General features: G+C 41.2%; 1 protein-coding gene across 3 annotated transcripts in view; it reads left to right on the plus strand.

Annotated features, from left to right (window-relative positions):
* Nucleotides 1-15,382, plus strand: part of LOC144683920 (copper-transporting ATPase 1-like) — a 75,899-nt gene that overhangs the window by 34,585 nt on the left and 25,932 nt on the right. For all 3 annotated transcript variants that reach the window (XM_078547494.1, XM_078547493.1, XM_078547495.1), the window contains 7 exons: nt 51-212; nt 1,008-1,084; nt 7,698-7,920; nt 11,947-12,180; nt 13,556-13,647; nt 13,766-13,893; nt 15,022-15,176. In XM_078547494.1, coding sequence (XP_078403620.1) covers nt 51-212; nt 1,008-1,084; nt 7,698-7,920; nt 11,947-12,180; nt 13,556-13,647; nt 13,766-13,893; nt 15,022-15,176 — 1,071 coding nt within the window. The remainder of the gene's footprint in view (nt 1-50; nt 213-1,007; nt 1,085-7,697; nt 7,921-11,946; nt 12,181-13,555; nt 13,648-13,765; nt 13,894-15,021; nt 15,177-15,382) is intronic.

A 15,382-nucleotide genomic window follows, 5' to 3' on the forward strand; every position in this document is an offset into this window, starting at 1 on the left:
GCTACCTCATCAAAAAAAAAATTCCTTCAAGTTCTTTGATTTTTACCTAGGTGCGAGGGATGACTTGTGCCTCATGTGTTCATAATATTGAATCAACACTTATGAAAACCAAAGGTATACTCTATACGTCAGTTGCTCTTGCAACCAATAAGGCTCACATCAGATTTGACCCAGAGTGCATTGGCCCTCGTGATGTCATCAAATGCATTGAGGTAAGTTTTGATTACTTTAATCTTTTGTGTTATAAGCTGACAATTTGAAGGTGCTTTATAAATATATTCTAATTGCTTGTTGTCATGTACTATGTTGTTTCTCGAATATCTTGCGATTTTCTGCATCGATTCACCCCTGGCGTTGCCCAAGAACAGGGTCATGATGATTGCATTTGACTTGACTGCATATTGGACAGACTTAGCTGGCTTAAGTATATTTATGTTACCTGATAAACACTACATCAAACAGATACTTGTATTTTCTGTGTAATATTGTAGATATTGTGGACACCTTAAACATTCACACCCTCCGCCGCTGTGTCTGCAATGTGTACTGTGATGCGCTGCAGCAACTCACCAAAGTTTATTCAACAGCACTTCCCAAACCTATGAGCTCCACCACCTAGATGGGCAAACACAGCAGATGCATGGAAAAACTAACTTCCAAGTTCCCCTCTATTTCACATGTTATCCTAACTTGGAAAATATCACTTTTCCTTCATCGTTGCTAGGTAAAGCCCTTGAAATCTCTAACTAAAAACACTGGGGGAGCACCTTCACCATACAGACTGCAAAGGTTCAAGAAGGAGGCTCACGCCTTCTCAAGAGCAATTAGGGATCAGCAATAAATGCTAACCCTACTGATGACAAGCATGTGAATAATGTGAATGAATTAAGGTTCTTTACACAGTTAAGCATAAGACACTGTACAATGCAATTGAATGATTTTGTCAAGGCAGTGAAAGGGACCAATGCCATCATGTAGGAGCCCTGAATCTTAGTTTGTTTGTGCAGGATCTAGGCTTTGAAGCTTCCTTAGTCAAAAGAGATCGCTCCGCAAGTCACCTGGATCACAGAGAAGAAATCAGTCGGTAAGTTCCACATATGAAGTTAACCTTCAAATTATTAAAAATTATTTATAAAATGTTGAAACCAATTTGAAAGACTGAACAAGTAACATATAAGGCAATAGAATTTGAGACAAAAACAAAATTACCTGGAAAAACTCAGCAGGTCTGGCAGTATCGGCGGAGAAGAAAAGAGTTGACGTTTCGAGTCCTCACGACCCTTCAACAGAACTGAGTATAGTTAGGAGAGGGGTGAAATATAAGCTGGTTTAAGGTGGCGGGGGAGAGAAGTTGAGTGGGGGCGGGGGGGGTGGGTGGTTGTAGATGCAAGCAAGTAGTGATAGGAGCAGAAAATCAAAAGATGTCACAGACAAAAGGATCAAAGAGGTGTCGAAGGTGGTGATATTATCTAAGAAAATGTGCTAATTAAGAATGGATGGCAGGACACTCAGGGTACAGCTCTACTGGGGGTGGGGTGGAAAGACTGACAAGGTATTAGTTGTAGATTTTAAAATAATGGAAATAGGTGGGAAAAGAAAAATCTATATAAATTATTGAAAAAAACAAAAGGGAGGTGGAAGAAACGGGGTGGGGATGGGGGGAGGGAGTTTAAGATCTAAAATTGTTCAATTCAATATTCAGCCCGGAAGGATGTAAAGTGCCTAGTCGGAAGATGAGGTGCTGTTCCTCCGGTTTGCGTTGGGCTTCACTGGAACAATGCAGCAAGCCAAGGACAGACATGTGGGCGAGAGAGCAGGGTGGAGTGTTAAAATGGCAAGCGACAGGGAGGTTTGGGTCTTTCTTGCGGACAGACCGCAGGTGTTCTGCAAAGCGGTCGCCCAGTTTGCGTTTGGTCTCTCCAATGTAGAGGAAACCGCATTGGGAGCAACGAATGCAGTAGACTAAGTTAGGGGAAATGCAAGTGAAATGCTGCTTCACTTGAAAGGAGTGTTTGGGCCCTTGGACGGTGAGGAGAGAGGAAGTGAAGGGGCAGGTGTTGCATCTTCTGCGTGGGCATGGGGAGGTGCCATAGGTGGGGGTTGAGGAGTAGGGGGTGATGGAGGAGTGGACCAGGGTGTCCCGGAGGGAACGATCCCTACGGAATGCCGCCAGGGGGGGTGAAGGGAAGATGTGTTTGGTGGTGGCATCATGCTGGAGTTGGTGGAAATGGCGGAGGATGATCCTTTGAATGCGGAGGCTGGTGGGGTGATAAGTGAGGACAAGGGGGACCCTATCATGTTTCTGGGAGGTAGGAGAAGGCGTGAGAGCGGATGCGCGGGAGATGGGCCGGACACAGTTGAGGGCCCTGTCAACGACCGTGGGTGGAAAACCTCGGTTAAGGAAGAAGGAGGACATGTCAGAGGAACTCACAGACACTTCCTCCTACCTCTCCCTGGACCATGACCCCACCACTGAACATCAAGCCATTGTTTCCAGGACTGTCACTGACCTCATCTCCTTTGGAGATCTTCCTCCCACAGCTTCCAACCTGATAGTCGCCCAATCTTGGACGGCCCGCTTCTACCTCCTACCCAAAATCCACAAACACAACTGTCCCCGCAGACCGATCGTGTCAGCCTGTTCCTGCCCCATGGAACTCATTTCTCGTTATCTTGACTCCCTTCTCTCTCCCCTTGTCCAGTCCCTTCCCACCGACATCCGTGATTCCTCTGACACCTTACGTCACATCAACAATTTCCAGTTCCCTGGCCCCAACCGCTTCCTCTTCACCATGGACGTCCAATCCCTCTACACCTCCATCCCCCACCAGGATGGTCTGAGGGCCCTCAGCTTCTTCCTTGAACAGAGGCCCGAACAATCCCCATCCACCACTACTCTCCTCCGTCTGGCTGAACTTGTTCTCTCACTGAACAATTTCTCCTTTAACTCCTCTCACTTCCTCCAAATAAAAGGTGTGGCTATGGGTACCCGCATGGGCCCCAGCTATGCTTGTCTCTTTATGGGGTATGTGGAACATTCCTTGTTCCAGTCCTACTCCGGCCCCCTCCCACAACTCTTTCTCCGGTACCTCGATGATTACTTCGGTGCGGCTTCATGCTCTCGTCTGGACCTGGAAAAATTTATTAATTTTGCTTCCAATCTCCACCCCTCCAACATTTTCACATGGTCCATCTCTGACACTTCCCTTCCCTTCCTTGACCTCTCTGTCTCAATTTCTGATGATAGACTGTCCACCAATATCCATTACAAGCCTACCGATTCCCACAGCTACCTCGACTACAGCTCCTCACACCCCGCTTCCTGTAAGGACTCCATCCCATTCTCTCAGTTCCTTCGCCTCCGTCGCATCTGTTCTGATGACGCTACCTTCAAAAACAATTCCTCTGATATGTCCTCCTTCTTCCTTAACCGAGGTTTTCCACCCACGGTCGTTGACAGGGCCCTCAACCGTGTCCGGCCCATCTCCCACGCGTCCGCCCTCACGCCTTCTCCTCCCTCCCAGAAACATGATAGGGTCCCCCTTGTCCTCACTTATCACCCCACCAGCCTCCGCCATTTCCACCAACTCCAGCATGATGCCACCACCAAACACATCTTCCCTTCACCCCCCCTGGCGGCATTCCGTAGGGATCGTTCCCTCCGGGGCACCCTGGTCCACTCCTCTATCACCCCCTACTCCTCAACCCCCACCTATGGCACCTCCCCATGCCCACGCAGAAGATGCAACACCTGCCCCTTCACTTCCTCTCTCCTCACCGTCCAAGGGCCCAAACACTCCTTTCAAGTGAAGCAGCATTTCACTTGCATTTCCCCTAACTTAGTCTACTGCATTCGTTGCTCCCAATGTGGTCTCCTCTACATTGGAGAGACCAAACGCAAACTGGCGCCGATGCTGCCAGACCTGCTGAGTTTTTCCAGGTAATTTTGTTTTTGTTTTGGATTTCCAGCATCCGCAGTAGTTTTTTGTTTTTATAATAGAATTTGAGACATGCTGCTATCCCTTGAAGTTGAATGCAGATTTTCTACCTTTTTTTCTTGTTTGCTTTGTTACAAATCTCATTGTGTCATGGTGCACTGTACCATGATTAGGCTCAAAATCATATCAAAATTTTATTTTACTGAATGATTCAGGGAATCCTATAGCTTCTAAATGTTGTAACTATTGGATCTGCTCTGCTGCCATAACATTTCATAAAACAATAAAATGTGCAACACAAAAGGAAGGCATTCAGCTCATTGTATTTGTGCCAGCTCTTTGCCAGAGCAATCTGAAACTAATCTCACTGCCTCCAGTTATTTTCATAACCCTATATATTTCTTTGTTTCAAATGTTTACCTAGTTCTCCTATGAAAGACGTAATGTCTCTACTTCAATTACTCAGTGACAAAGCATTCCATCCTCCTACAACCCACCGTGTAATTTCCTCTAACTTCTGCTACTCACTCACTGCTGGTGGCTTTCATTCTTGGTGATGACCTTGATATTTTCTCCTCGATTTTCTCCTTGATTTCCTAACTAGAGAAAATAGTCTTTCTCTATTCAATCTATCAAAACTCTTCATAATTTTAAAACCCTCTACTAAATCTTCCCATAGCTCTCTGTGCTCTGACAGCCACCCCAAGTTTATCTTCATAACTTGTTTCCCACCCTGATGAAGACTGTTATTGTTGTATTCACCATTCAACAAAGATTTAAAGTTTCGTGGAGACTTGAGAATTGTTTGATGTGAAAGAGGAAACTGAGCTTTATCTAGCACACCCTAGCAGGTAGTTGGTTTTGAGGTCAGAGGCAATGGGTCAGTAATGTTAAGGTGTGAAAAAAGCTTAAAGGTGTAGCTATTAATAAGCAATGGTAGCTGTTAGACTTGGGCGAGAAGCTTTCTGGACAGCTCAGCATATTGATTGATTTTCATTGTCCACTGAAGGATAGGGAAGAGGTCAAGATATTGCCAATTAATTTTCACTGATTGGATCAGAGATTGTAAACAATTGTGGATCTGCAATCTGAAGAGTTTGATATATGTGGAGCAGAATCATCGGGAAAATAGTGCGTAATGAATGAGGAGGCTATTTAAGGAACAGTGTTGGATAGAGGCCAAAGCCTTGGGGAATCCATGACTTAATGGAAGCAAAGTCAGAGGATGAGCAGTGAACTCGTATACAATCAAGCAAATAGAAAAGAAAGCAGATATCTATGAGCAAAAAAAACAATAACTACTGGAACTACTCAACAGGTCTGTGGAGGGAGAAAGAGTTAACGTTTCAGGTCACTGGCCTTTCATCGGAACTGGGAAAAATCAGAGAATTAACAGGTTTTAAACAAATGAAAGGGGGATGGTTGGGAAAAAGAACAAAGGGAAGGTAATGCAAAAAAAGAGACATGCTGAAAGAAGCTTTTCATCATGCATTCATCAGAACAGACGCAAGAATGCCAAATTTCAAAGGGAGCTTGGGAACATGGCATCTGAATCGGAGGTGCCCCACAAAGGGGTCACTCAAACTGCATTTGGTCTCCCAAATGTAGAGGAGACTGAACTATGGGCAATGAATACAATAGACTAAATTAGAAGAGGCACAAGTAAGTCGCTGTTTCATTTGGAAGAAAAGTTTGGAGCCCTGGACAGATATAAGGGGGGAGGTAAAAGGGCAGGTGTTACATCTCCTACACTTGTGTGGAAAGGCGACGGAGGAAGGGGAGAGGGTATTGGGCTGATTTTGGAGTGGGCTTGTGTGTCAGAAATAAATGCTTCCTTGGAAAGCTCAAAGGGGAGGAGAAGATATGTTTGGTGATGGTATCAGCCTGAAGGTGGTGGAAATGGCAGAGGATGATCCTTTGATTAAGATGAAGAGAAGGAGAACCTTATCATGGCCCAGGGAGGGAAGAGAAGGAGTATGAGCAGAAGTGTATGAAATGGCATGGACACAATCAACCACAGTGGGATGGGGGTGTCCTAGTTGAGGAAAAAGGAAAATGTATCTGAAATGCTCATATGAAGGCTAGATCATTTGATGGATGGCGAAATTGGGAGAATAGGATAGCGTCCTTACAGAAAATGGATATGAGGTGTAGTCGAGGTAGCTGTGGGAGTTAGTGGGCTTATTGGTGAGTGTTGGTTGACCGTCTATCCCCAGAAATGGGGATAACAAAGTTGAGAATGGCAAGGGAGGGGTGGAAATTGAAAGCAAAGTTGATGAAATTTTCTAGTTTTCAGGGTGAACATAGGAAGCTTGCTTAAAACCTATAATTTCTCTAACTTTTCCCAATTCTGACAAAGAGTCACCAATCTGACACATTAACTCTGTTTCCCTCTACACAGATGTTGCCAGACCTGCTGAGTATGCTCAGCATTTTCTGTTCTTATTTCAGATTTCCAGCATCTGCTGTATTTCGTTTTTGTATCTAGAAAATAGTTTTGCTAGGAGGCTGTAATGATGATTTTGCCTGGTAGATCATGATTCCAGATCACACCAAAACTTTGGCTCTATCCAAGGCATTGATAGATGAGACCCTAAAGTGTTCAAAGCAGAGTTCCACTGGTGCCTGAAAAAATACTGGAAATCATGGATAGGCCAAATTTTTCTAGGCAAATTAATTTTAGAATTTAAAAATGCATCCATTTGCTGATAGAAAAGAAACAGGGGTAAAGTTAGGATGGATTTGTTTTTCTAGGATTAAAGTAAAGGTACTGTAACCAAATAGGAGCAGGAAAATTGATAATGTGGTGGTTAAGTACAGAGGCATACCTTGGAAGATGGAAGTGGTGCTGTTAGAAAGTCTTATTGGAGTCCAGAAGCTTAATTTTGTTTTTGTATACGTTCAAAAAATTATCCCCTGCTCTTTTCCCATAGAGAAATGCAGCACATTAGAGTGGTACCTGCCACCTGTTGGAATTAGGAACTCCACATTGATGGAATGGTAGACCTGAATTTGTGTCCTTGTGCCAATATGAGTTTGTTGTGTTGATGCATCATCTAGTGATTTTGAAAATTATAGTTTAATTATTCACTGATGACCTTAAATCAGTATTGTAAAGTAGCACTCATCTGAACAATGACATGGTTTGATCTAACTGGAATGAAGACTTGCCTGCTTTTTAGTATAATGGCTGTGGACACTTGTGCGTCCAGTTTTTTTCTGTACAAACAGTGGGAACAAAAAGCTTCCTTTATATGTGTTGGGGTGGGTGGTTGGGAGAGAAGCAGGTTTGCTGTTGAAATTATTAAAATTGAATGTTTGTTCTGTTTTGAGGGAGAAATTTTACATATTGTAACAAGAAAGAATATCTATGCTGAAATGTCTTTCCACTGTACTTAGTTCTGCAACAATTGTGTATAGGTTATGTATAGCACAAATTAGATGCAGCAAAAAGCATGCATTTTACATCAATGCTGCTGAAGTGTGCTGGTTCCTTAATGCACATCTGTCATTCTTCTGACTTTCCAGAATGAGAACCAATAGAGTGAAAATCAATGGAGAGTAAGTACTATGAGCACTGGATTGAAACCAACCAAGCTCACTGCAAACTTTTGTGCATGCTTTGCCACAAAGTTGAAAGGACAATGTCATCCATTTCAGCACTACTGAGTTTTGTATTTTTTTGAAAACTGCATCTATTTTGACCTATTAAGTTCTGGTAATAATTAAAAGGCTTTTATTGTGACTTGTTTCTCTTAGGTGGAGGAGATCCTTCTTGATCAGTCTCTTTTTTTGCATTCCTGTGATGATCATGATGATTTACATGATAGTTGCAGACCATGCATTCTACAAGAGCCATCAGAATAACTCGAGTGCTAACGAGCTTGAAAAACACCATGCCTCCATGTTTCTGGAGCGACAGCTCCTTCCTGGGTTATCCATTATGAATTTGCTGTCCTTCATACTCTGTATTCCAGTTCAGGTATGTGTCGTTGTCTGATATGGGTTTGTTGAACCTAATTTTTAATCTGTATCTGGATGTTCAAACATGTAATGTGGCCTAAACCTGAAATGCTGTGAAATTGTGATTCAACCATTAGCTGTTAGCCCGTTAAAACATATATTTGCATAAAAGTGTTTTCAGGTCAAAAACTTCCTATGACTTTGGCTGATTTTTTTTTTCCCTGAATCCTTTTCTCAGTCCAGGGATCTGAGACCCATTGTATATCCCCCTACCACTGTTCCATTTCAAATATCCAGCTCTGCACAGATTAAAGATTAAACCTTTCAGTTCTACATGATGCAGTTTCATAATGCTTGCCACTGAGCCATCAAGAAGCATTAACAAAGGTTTTATTAAAAAACATCATAGTAAGAATAGAGAATTGTTTCCTTTCAACATTCCCATTTTAAAAATGATCTGTCTGTGCAGACTTCAGCTGTGCATTTCCACCCACTGACAACAAATATTGGGTGAGACAATAGAGGTTCCTTCAAACAACCGTGGGGGTGGAGATGAGTTAGATTGTTGTGGTGTCAGACATGGCTAATGGTAACATTCTTGCCTCTAATTCGTAAGGTTGTGGGTTCAAGTTCTCATCAAGAGAGTGTTGTACTGGAAAAAAAAGAGAAGCTTATGACAGATACCAAAGGCTCAATACTGCAGCAGTATAAAAAGTATGGGGATAAAATTAAAAAGGAAATTAGGAAAGTTAAAAGAAGGCATTAAAAATATTAGCAAGTAAAATTAAGGAAAAACTAGATTTTTAAAAAATTAATGCATAAAGTGCAGGAGGATTATTAAACAAAGAGTAAGGCCTACTGGAGTCCATGAGAGTAACCTGTGCGTGGAGGGTGAGAACATTGGTTTGGTTCTTAATAAATGCTGTTTTCATAAAAGAGAGGGATGATGCAGATATTACAATCGGGAAGGGGAGTGTGAAATATTGAATGAAATTAGCAGAGTGAGAGAGGAAGTATTAAAGGGATTAATATATTTGGAAGTGGATAAATTCCAAGGCCTAGATGAAATGTATAGGCTGTTAAAGTAAGTAAGAGAAGAAACAGCTGAGGCTCTGAAGATCATTTTTCAATCCTCTCTGGCTACAGGTGTGGTGCCAGAGGACTGGAGGACAACTAACGTAAAATTAAAAGGGGGAAAGGGATAGACTGAGTAATTACAGGCCAGTCAGCCTAACCTTGGTGGTAGAAAAACTATTGAAAAATATTCTGAGGGACAGGATAAATCTTCATTTAGACACATTAATCAAAGACAGCACAAATTTATTAAGGGAAGATCATGTCTGTCTAACATTGAATTTTTGAAGAGTGTTGACGAGAGTGGTGCATTGATTTTAGTCTATATGGATTTTAGCAAGGCTTTTGATAAGGTGCCATATGGCAGCCTGATCACAAAAATAAAAGCCCATGCGATCCAAGGCAAAGTGGCAAGTTGGATCACAAAATTGGCTCAGAGGTAGAAAGCATAGGGTAATGGGCAATAGGTGTTTTTGTGATTGGAAGTGGGGTTCTGCTGAGCTCAGTGCTAAGTCCCTTACTTTTTGTGGTCTGTATATAGAATGTATGGAACATGATTAGGAAGTTGTAGATGATACAAAAATTGACATGTGTGACTGCAGGAAGATATCAATGGAGTAGTCAACTAGGCGGAATACGGGGAAATGGAATTCAATCTGGAGAAATGTGAGCTAATGCTTTTGGGAAGGCTAACAAGGCAAGAGAATGGACAATAAATAGTGGGATACTGAAGTATAGAGGAACCTTGGAGTGCATGTCCAAAGATCCATGAAGGTGGCTGGACAGGTTGATAAGGTGGTCAAGAAAGTATACAAGATACTTGCCTTTTTTAACTGAGGCATAGAATATTAGAGCTGGAAAGCTATGCTGGAATTGTGTAAAACAATGGTAGTCCACAGCTGGAGTAAGGCGTGCAGTTCTGGTCACTGCATGATAGGAAAGATGTGATTGTACTAGAGAGGGTGCAAAGAGGATTTATGAGGTTGTTGTCTGGACTTCTAGTTATAAGGAAAGATTGGATAGGCTAGTGTTGTCATCTTTGAAATAGAAGAGGCTAAGGTTGGAGTGTATAAAATTATGAGGGGTCTAGATAGAGTGAATAGGAAGACCCTATTCTCCTTAGTTGAGGGGTCCATAACCTAGGGGAAGAGATAGGAGGTTTAGAGGAGATTTGACAGGAATTTCTTTCACCGAGAGGGTGGTGGGGACCTGGAACTTGCTGCCTTCTATAATGTACATAAGATACTATGGTACTATTTTGAAAAAGAGAAGGAGAGTTCTTCTTGGTGTCCTAGTCACATTTATCCTCAATCAACATAACAGAAACAGATCATCTGGCCATTATCTCATTGCTATTTGTGGGACATTGCTATGCACCAATTGGCTGCTGCATCTTCTACATTGAATTCTAGAACCATTCCCAAGGATTGGAAGGGAGCAAACGTAACCATAGGAAAGGAGGATGGGAGAAAAAGGGAAAGTTAGGCCAGTTAGCCTAACATCAGTAGTAGGCAAAATGCTAGAATCTAATATAGGGTTGTGATAACAGGGCACTTAGAAAATCATAATATGATTAAGCAGAATCAACAAATTTATGAAAGGGAAATCGTGTTCGCCAAATCTGATAGGTTATTGAGGATGTAACTTGTATGATGGAAATTGGAGGATCAGTGGATGTCGTGTATTGGAACTTTGAAAAAGCATTCTATAAGATACCACACAAAAGGTTAATACACAAAATTAGGACCCATGGCATGGATTGTGGCTTGGTTAATGGACAGAACAGAGAGTCGGGATAAATGGGACATTTTAGTGTTGGCAAACTGTCACTAGCATAGAATTGCAAGGCTAGGGGTTCTTGGCCCTCAGCTATTTTTACTTTCTATATTAATGACGGAGATTATGAGACTGATTGTAACATATCCCAATTTGCTAATGATGCATAGGTCGAAAAGTAAGCTGTGAGGAGGACACAAAGAAGCTGCATAGATTTATAGTCATATTAGTTGAGTGAACAAGAACATGGCAGATGGAATACAATGTGGCGAAGTGTGAAGTTGTCTACTTCGGTAGGAAAAATAAAACAGCAGAGCATTTTTTGAATGTGAGAGACTGCGAAATGTTTGCATTCAGAGGGACATGGGTGTCCTTGTACACCTATCAAAGAAAGTTAACATACAGGTACAGCAAGCAATTAGAAAGGCAAATAGGTTGTTGGCTTTTGTTATAAAGAGATTGGTGTATGAGTAAATGAGTCTTTCTTCAATTACATAAGGCACTGATGTGACCACACCTGGAGTAGGGTGTGCAGTTTTGGTTTCTTTACCTAAGGAAGGACATACTTGCCTTAGAAGGAATGCAACTCAGGTTAGACTGGTTCCTGGGATGAGATTGAATAGACTAGGCTTATATTCTCTGGAGTTTAAAAGATTGAGAGGCTTGACCAGGTAGTTGCTCCTAGCTGGGGAATCTAGAACATAGGGTGACAGTTTCAAAATGGGTCAACCATTTAGAACTGAGATGAGAAGAAATTTCTTCACTCAAGGGGTTGTGAGCCTTCAGTATTTTCTAAGAGCCGCGGATGCTCAGTCATTGAGTATATTCAAAACAGAAGTCAATTAGATTTTTGGGTACTAAGGGAATTAGGGTGTAGAGCAGGATGATGGAGTTGAGGTAGAAGATCAGTCATGATCTTGTTGAATGGCAGAGCAGGCTCGAAGGACCTACTCCTCTTATTTCTTATGCTCTTATTACAGCAGTGTCTACATTTCAAAAGCACTTAGTTGACTGTAGAGTGGGGTGCCCTGAGGGTGTAAAAGGCATTATATCAATGCAACCTTCCTTTGAATTGCAGAGCTGTTATTAAATGGGAAGAGGCAAAGCTAGTTGATTGCTGAGAATTTTACATATTTGAGGATGCAAAGCAACAAAAATCTTCTGGATGTTAGTTTTTAACCAGTAGTTCTTTCAGTTTGTAGGTGGATGGTACTTCTATATCCAAGCGTACAAGGCACTGAAACACAAAACTGCCAACATGGATGTGCTGATAGTTCTGGCTACAACTATTGCTTTCGTGTACTCCTGTGTCATTCTGGCCATTGCTATGATAGAAAAGGCCAAAGTAAACCCTATAACTTTCTTCGATACACCTCCAATGCTGTTTGTCTTCATTGGCTTGGGGCGGTGGCTTGAGCACATAGCTAAGGTGAGGAAAGAAAAGATTAACTTTAATAGTATTGTGACTTCAATTTCCTTTTCTACTAATTGCCCATTTTCTTCCTTTCCCTTCTCTCCTGAAGGTGAAGATACTAGCTTGGACATTTATACAGTATGGTTCAATACTAGGATCTCTTTCAGTTTGACCAGTATTGATAAGTGAACTTTTGACCAAGAGTGTAGACAAACTCTTTGAATGGGGGTGATGTTGTGGCTGAGCCTGAAGCTGTCATCACCCAAAAATCACATGCACACCTGTAGCAAAGTCTGCTGATGACTTCAGGATGGCAAAGCCTAATGAATGTTTATTTTTTCTTCAGGGCACTGAGACAAATTGCAGTACTTTTGTCAATACCATGCTAAGCTCAGATGTGGAATTAAATTTGTGATTTTTTTTTTTGTCTGTGTTGTTCAATTCCCCAGCCCATCAAGGATGCGTTCGTGGCTTCGCAGTCAGTAGAACCTTGGCCATGCTCACATGCATCCCAACATGTGGCTCAGATTGATTTCCTGCAGGTATTCCTGGGGACGAATGCTGTTTATGGAAAGCACTTAGTTGTGCTTGGCAGCCTATAGTTGAAATTACAGTAGCACTGTTGCTCTGTCACCTATCCATAAAATTCTTTTGTTTTTAATGTATATTCCCTGCTCACTATTGAAATCTGCCAAAATGGCCAATGAGAGTGCAATTATAATGAATTTATATTTGAATGCTGATACAGATCTGACTTTTAGTTAGGTATCACTTACAGATTTAGTAATGATCGCTTGGAATTTGCACAGGGGTTCTTTGGCAGGAGATTAGCAGAACGCCTGAGAAGTAGCACAAACAGCTGTTTATACTGCTTTGCCAGGACTTTTGCTGAAGTTAGGAAGTTCAGGGTCTTTATAATGCATGCGAAGAGTGCTAATGCCACCTTGGAGGAAAGTCCAGAGAGTAAATTATCTTATGTTTTGATCTTTTAAATACATTTGCTGTAAAGAAAAAAAAGTGAGAAATGTATTTCATAATAATTGCAGGCCTCAGTTACATAGAATTATTTTGCCATTGCATAATTATGAATATGCAAATTAGAATGGCAAAGCAAGTTGAATTTTAGATATTTAACAGTTGAACTCCTTCTGAAGTTTGATAGAAATGTACTGATAAAGACCTTTGAAGGCCATGTGTTGTTCAGCAATCTGATCACAATGATAGTATAATTTTAATTGGATCAGGACTTCTACTTTCACTGTGTGAAGTTGGCCTGGTTTTGGCTATGCTGCTGCCTTGTGATTGAAGGGATAGTTGATTTTTTTTATATCATTGCAACTTTTCTAAATATGTACTCTTTAAAATTAGATTATAAAAATTATTGTTGCAGGGCAAGACATCGGAAGCGCTTGCAAAGCTGATGTCATTGCAGGCAACTGAGGCAACCATAGTGAAGATAAATGAGAGCCATTCTATTTTAAGGTGGGTGTTTTTCAAAAAAAATGTTTAACACGTATAATGCTCGTTAATTTATTAATTTGCATTATTTGGATAAATTGTGACTGACTGCCATTTTCTTTTTTGCATGATGTCTCCTTAGTGAAGAGCAAATTGACGTAGAGTTGGTACAACGCGGGGATATTGTAAAGGTGGTTCCAGGTGGAAAATTCCCTGTCGATGGCAGAGTTATTGAAGGGCATTCAATGGCTGATGAATCTCTGATTACTGGTAAGGAGACAATAGCATTCCGTGTCAGTAATTCAAAGAGGAACATTGTAACCTTTGAGTCTTCAGGGGGCGCAGATTCAAAATGCACTCAAAACATTTTTTTACTCTGCTGTTTTAGTTTGTAAATTGCCTAGGAGGTCCAGGCAACTCCTAAGCATTTTTCAGAAATGACTTCACAGGTTATTTTCCATGCTGCCTTTGGGATAAGTGATGTAAAAGGGGCATTGTAACTGCAACCTTTAATGTATTGACTGGAGTTTATACTAAACTTTCCTCACTGCGTATGACGTCTGTAAATTTGAGCAAAAGCCTCTAATATTTATAAACAGAAATATACTGTGTTTTACTAACATATGAAGTAATGGAACCTCTCCTCATTTACCCTGCAATATTACATGCTCAATTTTAGTTATGCCTTCTGGAGGAAGTTCTCAAGAAGGCCAGGTGCTGTTCCACAAGGAGAATAGGAGGGAAAACTAAAGCAAAAGCAATCTTGTGTGCTATCTTGCACCTTTTCACAGTTGATGGAGAGCTTGTTGTGGGCCATCTGCCCTCCTTGCTTTTCGGCATGAAGAGGATGATTAAAGGAAAGTGGGGAAGATAAATAATTCCTGTTCGTCAGTCTTTTGTAACGAACAGTTGAGAAACAAATGGACGTATGTATACAACACCTCTGTGGTCTACCCCCATTGAATTCTGATAAATGTAAACTACTCAACTGGGTTACTGACCTGTAACTCACTGAAAGATAAATAATGTGCTCTAAAATAAAAGAAAATCTGAAATAAAAACAGAAAGTGCTGGAAATACTCCAGTCTGGCAGTATCTGTGGAGAAATTGAGTTTATGTTTCAAGTTGAAAATTATGGTTCCAAAGCAGAGTCATGTTGGACTTGAAATGTTACCTCTGTTTCTCTCCCCACAGATGCTGCCAGACATGCTGAATTTTTCCAGCACTTTCTGCTTTTATCTATTTCATGTGCTCTGTCCTCCTCTATATTGCTATACACAATGTTCTCAGTGAAAACATGTTGGAATTTGTTATGTTACATGGAGGAATAAGTATTGGACTATTGGAGCTATTTGTTGCATATAACTTAGTCTCTTTTGTGTCATGCATTGTTTGTAGGTGAAGCAATGCCAGTCACTAAAAAACTGGGGAGCAGTGTGATCGCAGGTTCCATTAATCAGCACGGAGCTTTATTGATTGAAGCTACTCATGTTGGTTCTGAAACCACCCTCTCCCAGATTGTGAAACTTGTAGAAGCAGCTCAAACCTCTAAGGTACTGTCTTTGCGTTCATTTTTTCTGGCGTTGGTAGTTCAGTTATGGTGAATTGTTTTTTTATTGAAAGTAGATCTGAAAAGAGGACTTGCTAAATATTATCTGGAGTCCCTTTTTAGGTTTTGCTTTTCAAATTCTTTCACTAATTTGGTATCTATGTTTTCTTTTTATTTAAATCCCTGGCTGTTTATTTCTCCTTCCAAGTG

The sequence above is a fragment of the Cetorhinus maximus genome, chromosome 8 (genome assembly GCF_964194155.1).
Source record: "Cetorhinus maximus chromosome 8, sCetMax3.hap1.1, whole genome shotgun sequence".
Classification (NCBI taxonomy): Eukaryota; Metazoa; Chordata; class Chondrichthyes; order Lamniformes; family Cetorhinidae; genus Cetorhinus; species Cetorhinus maximus.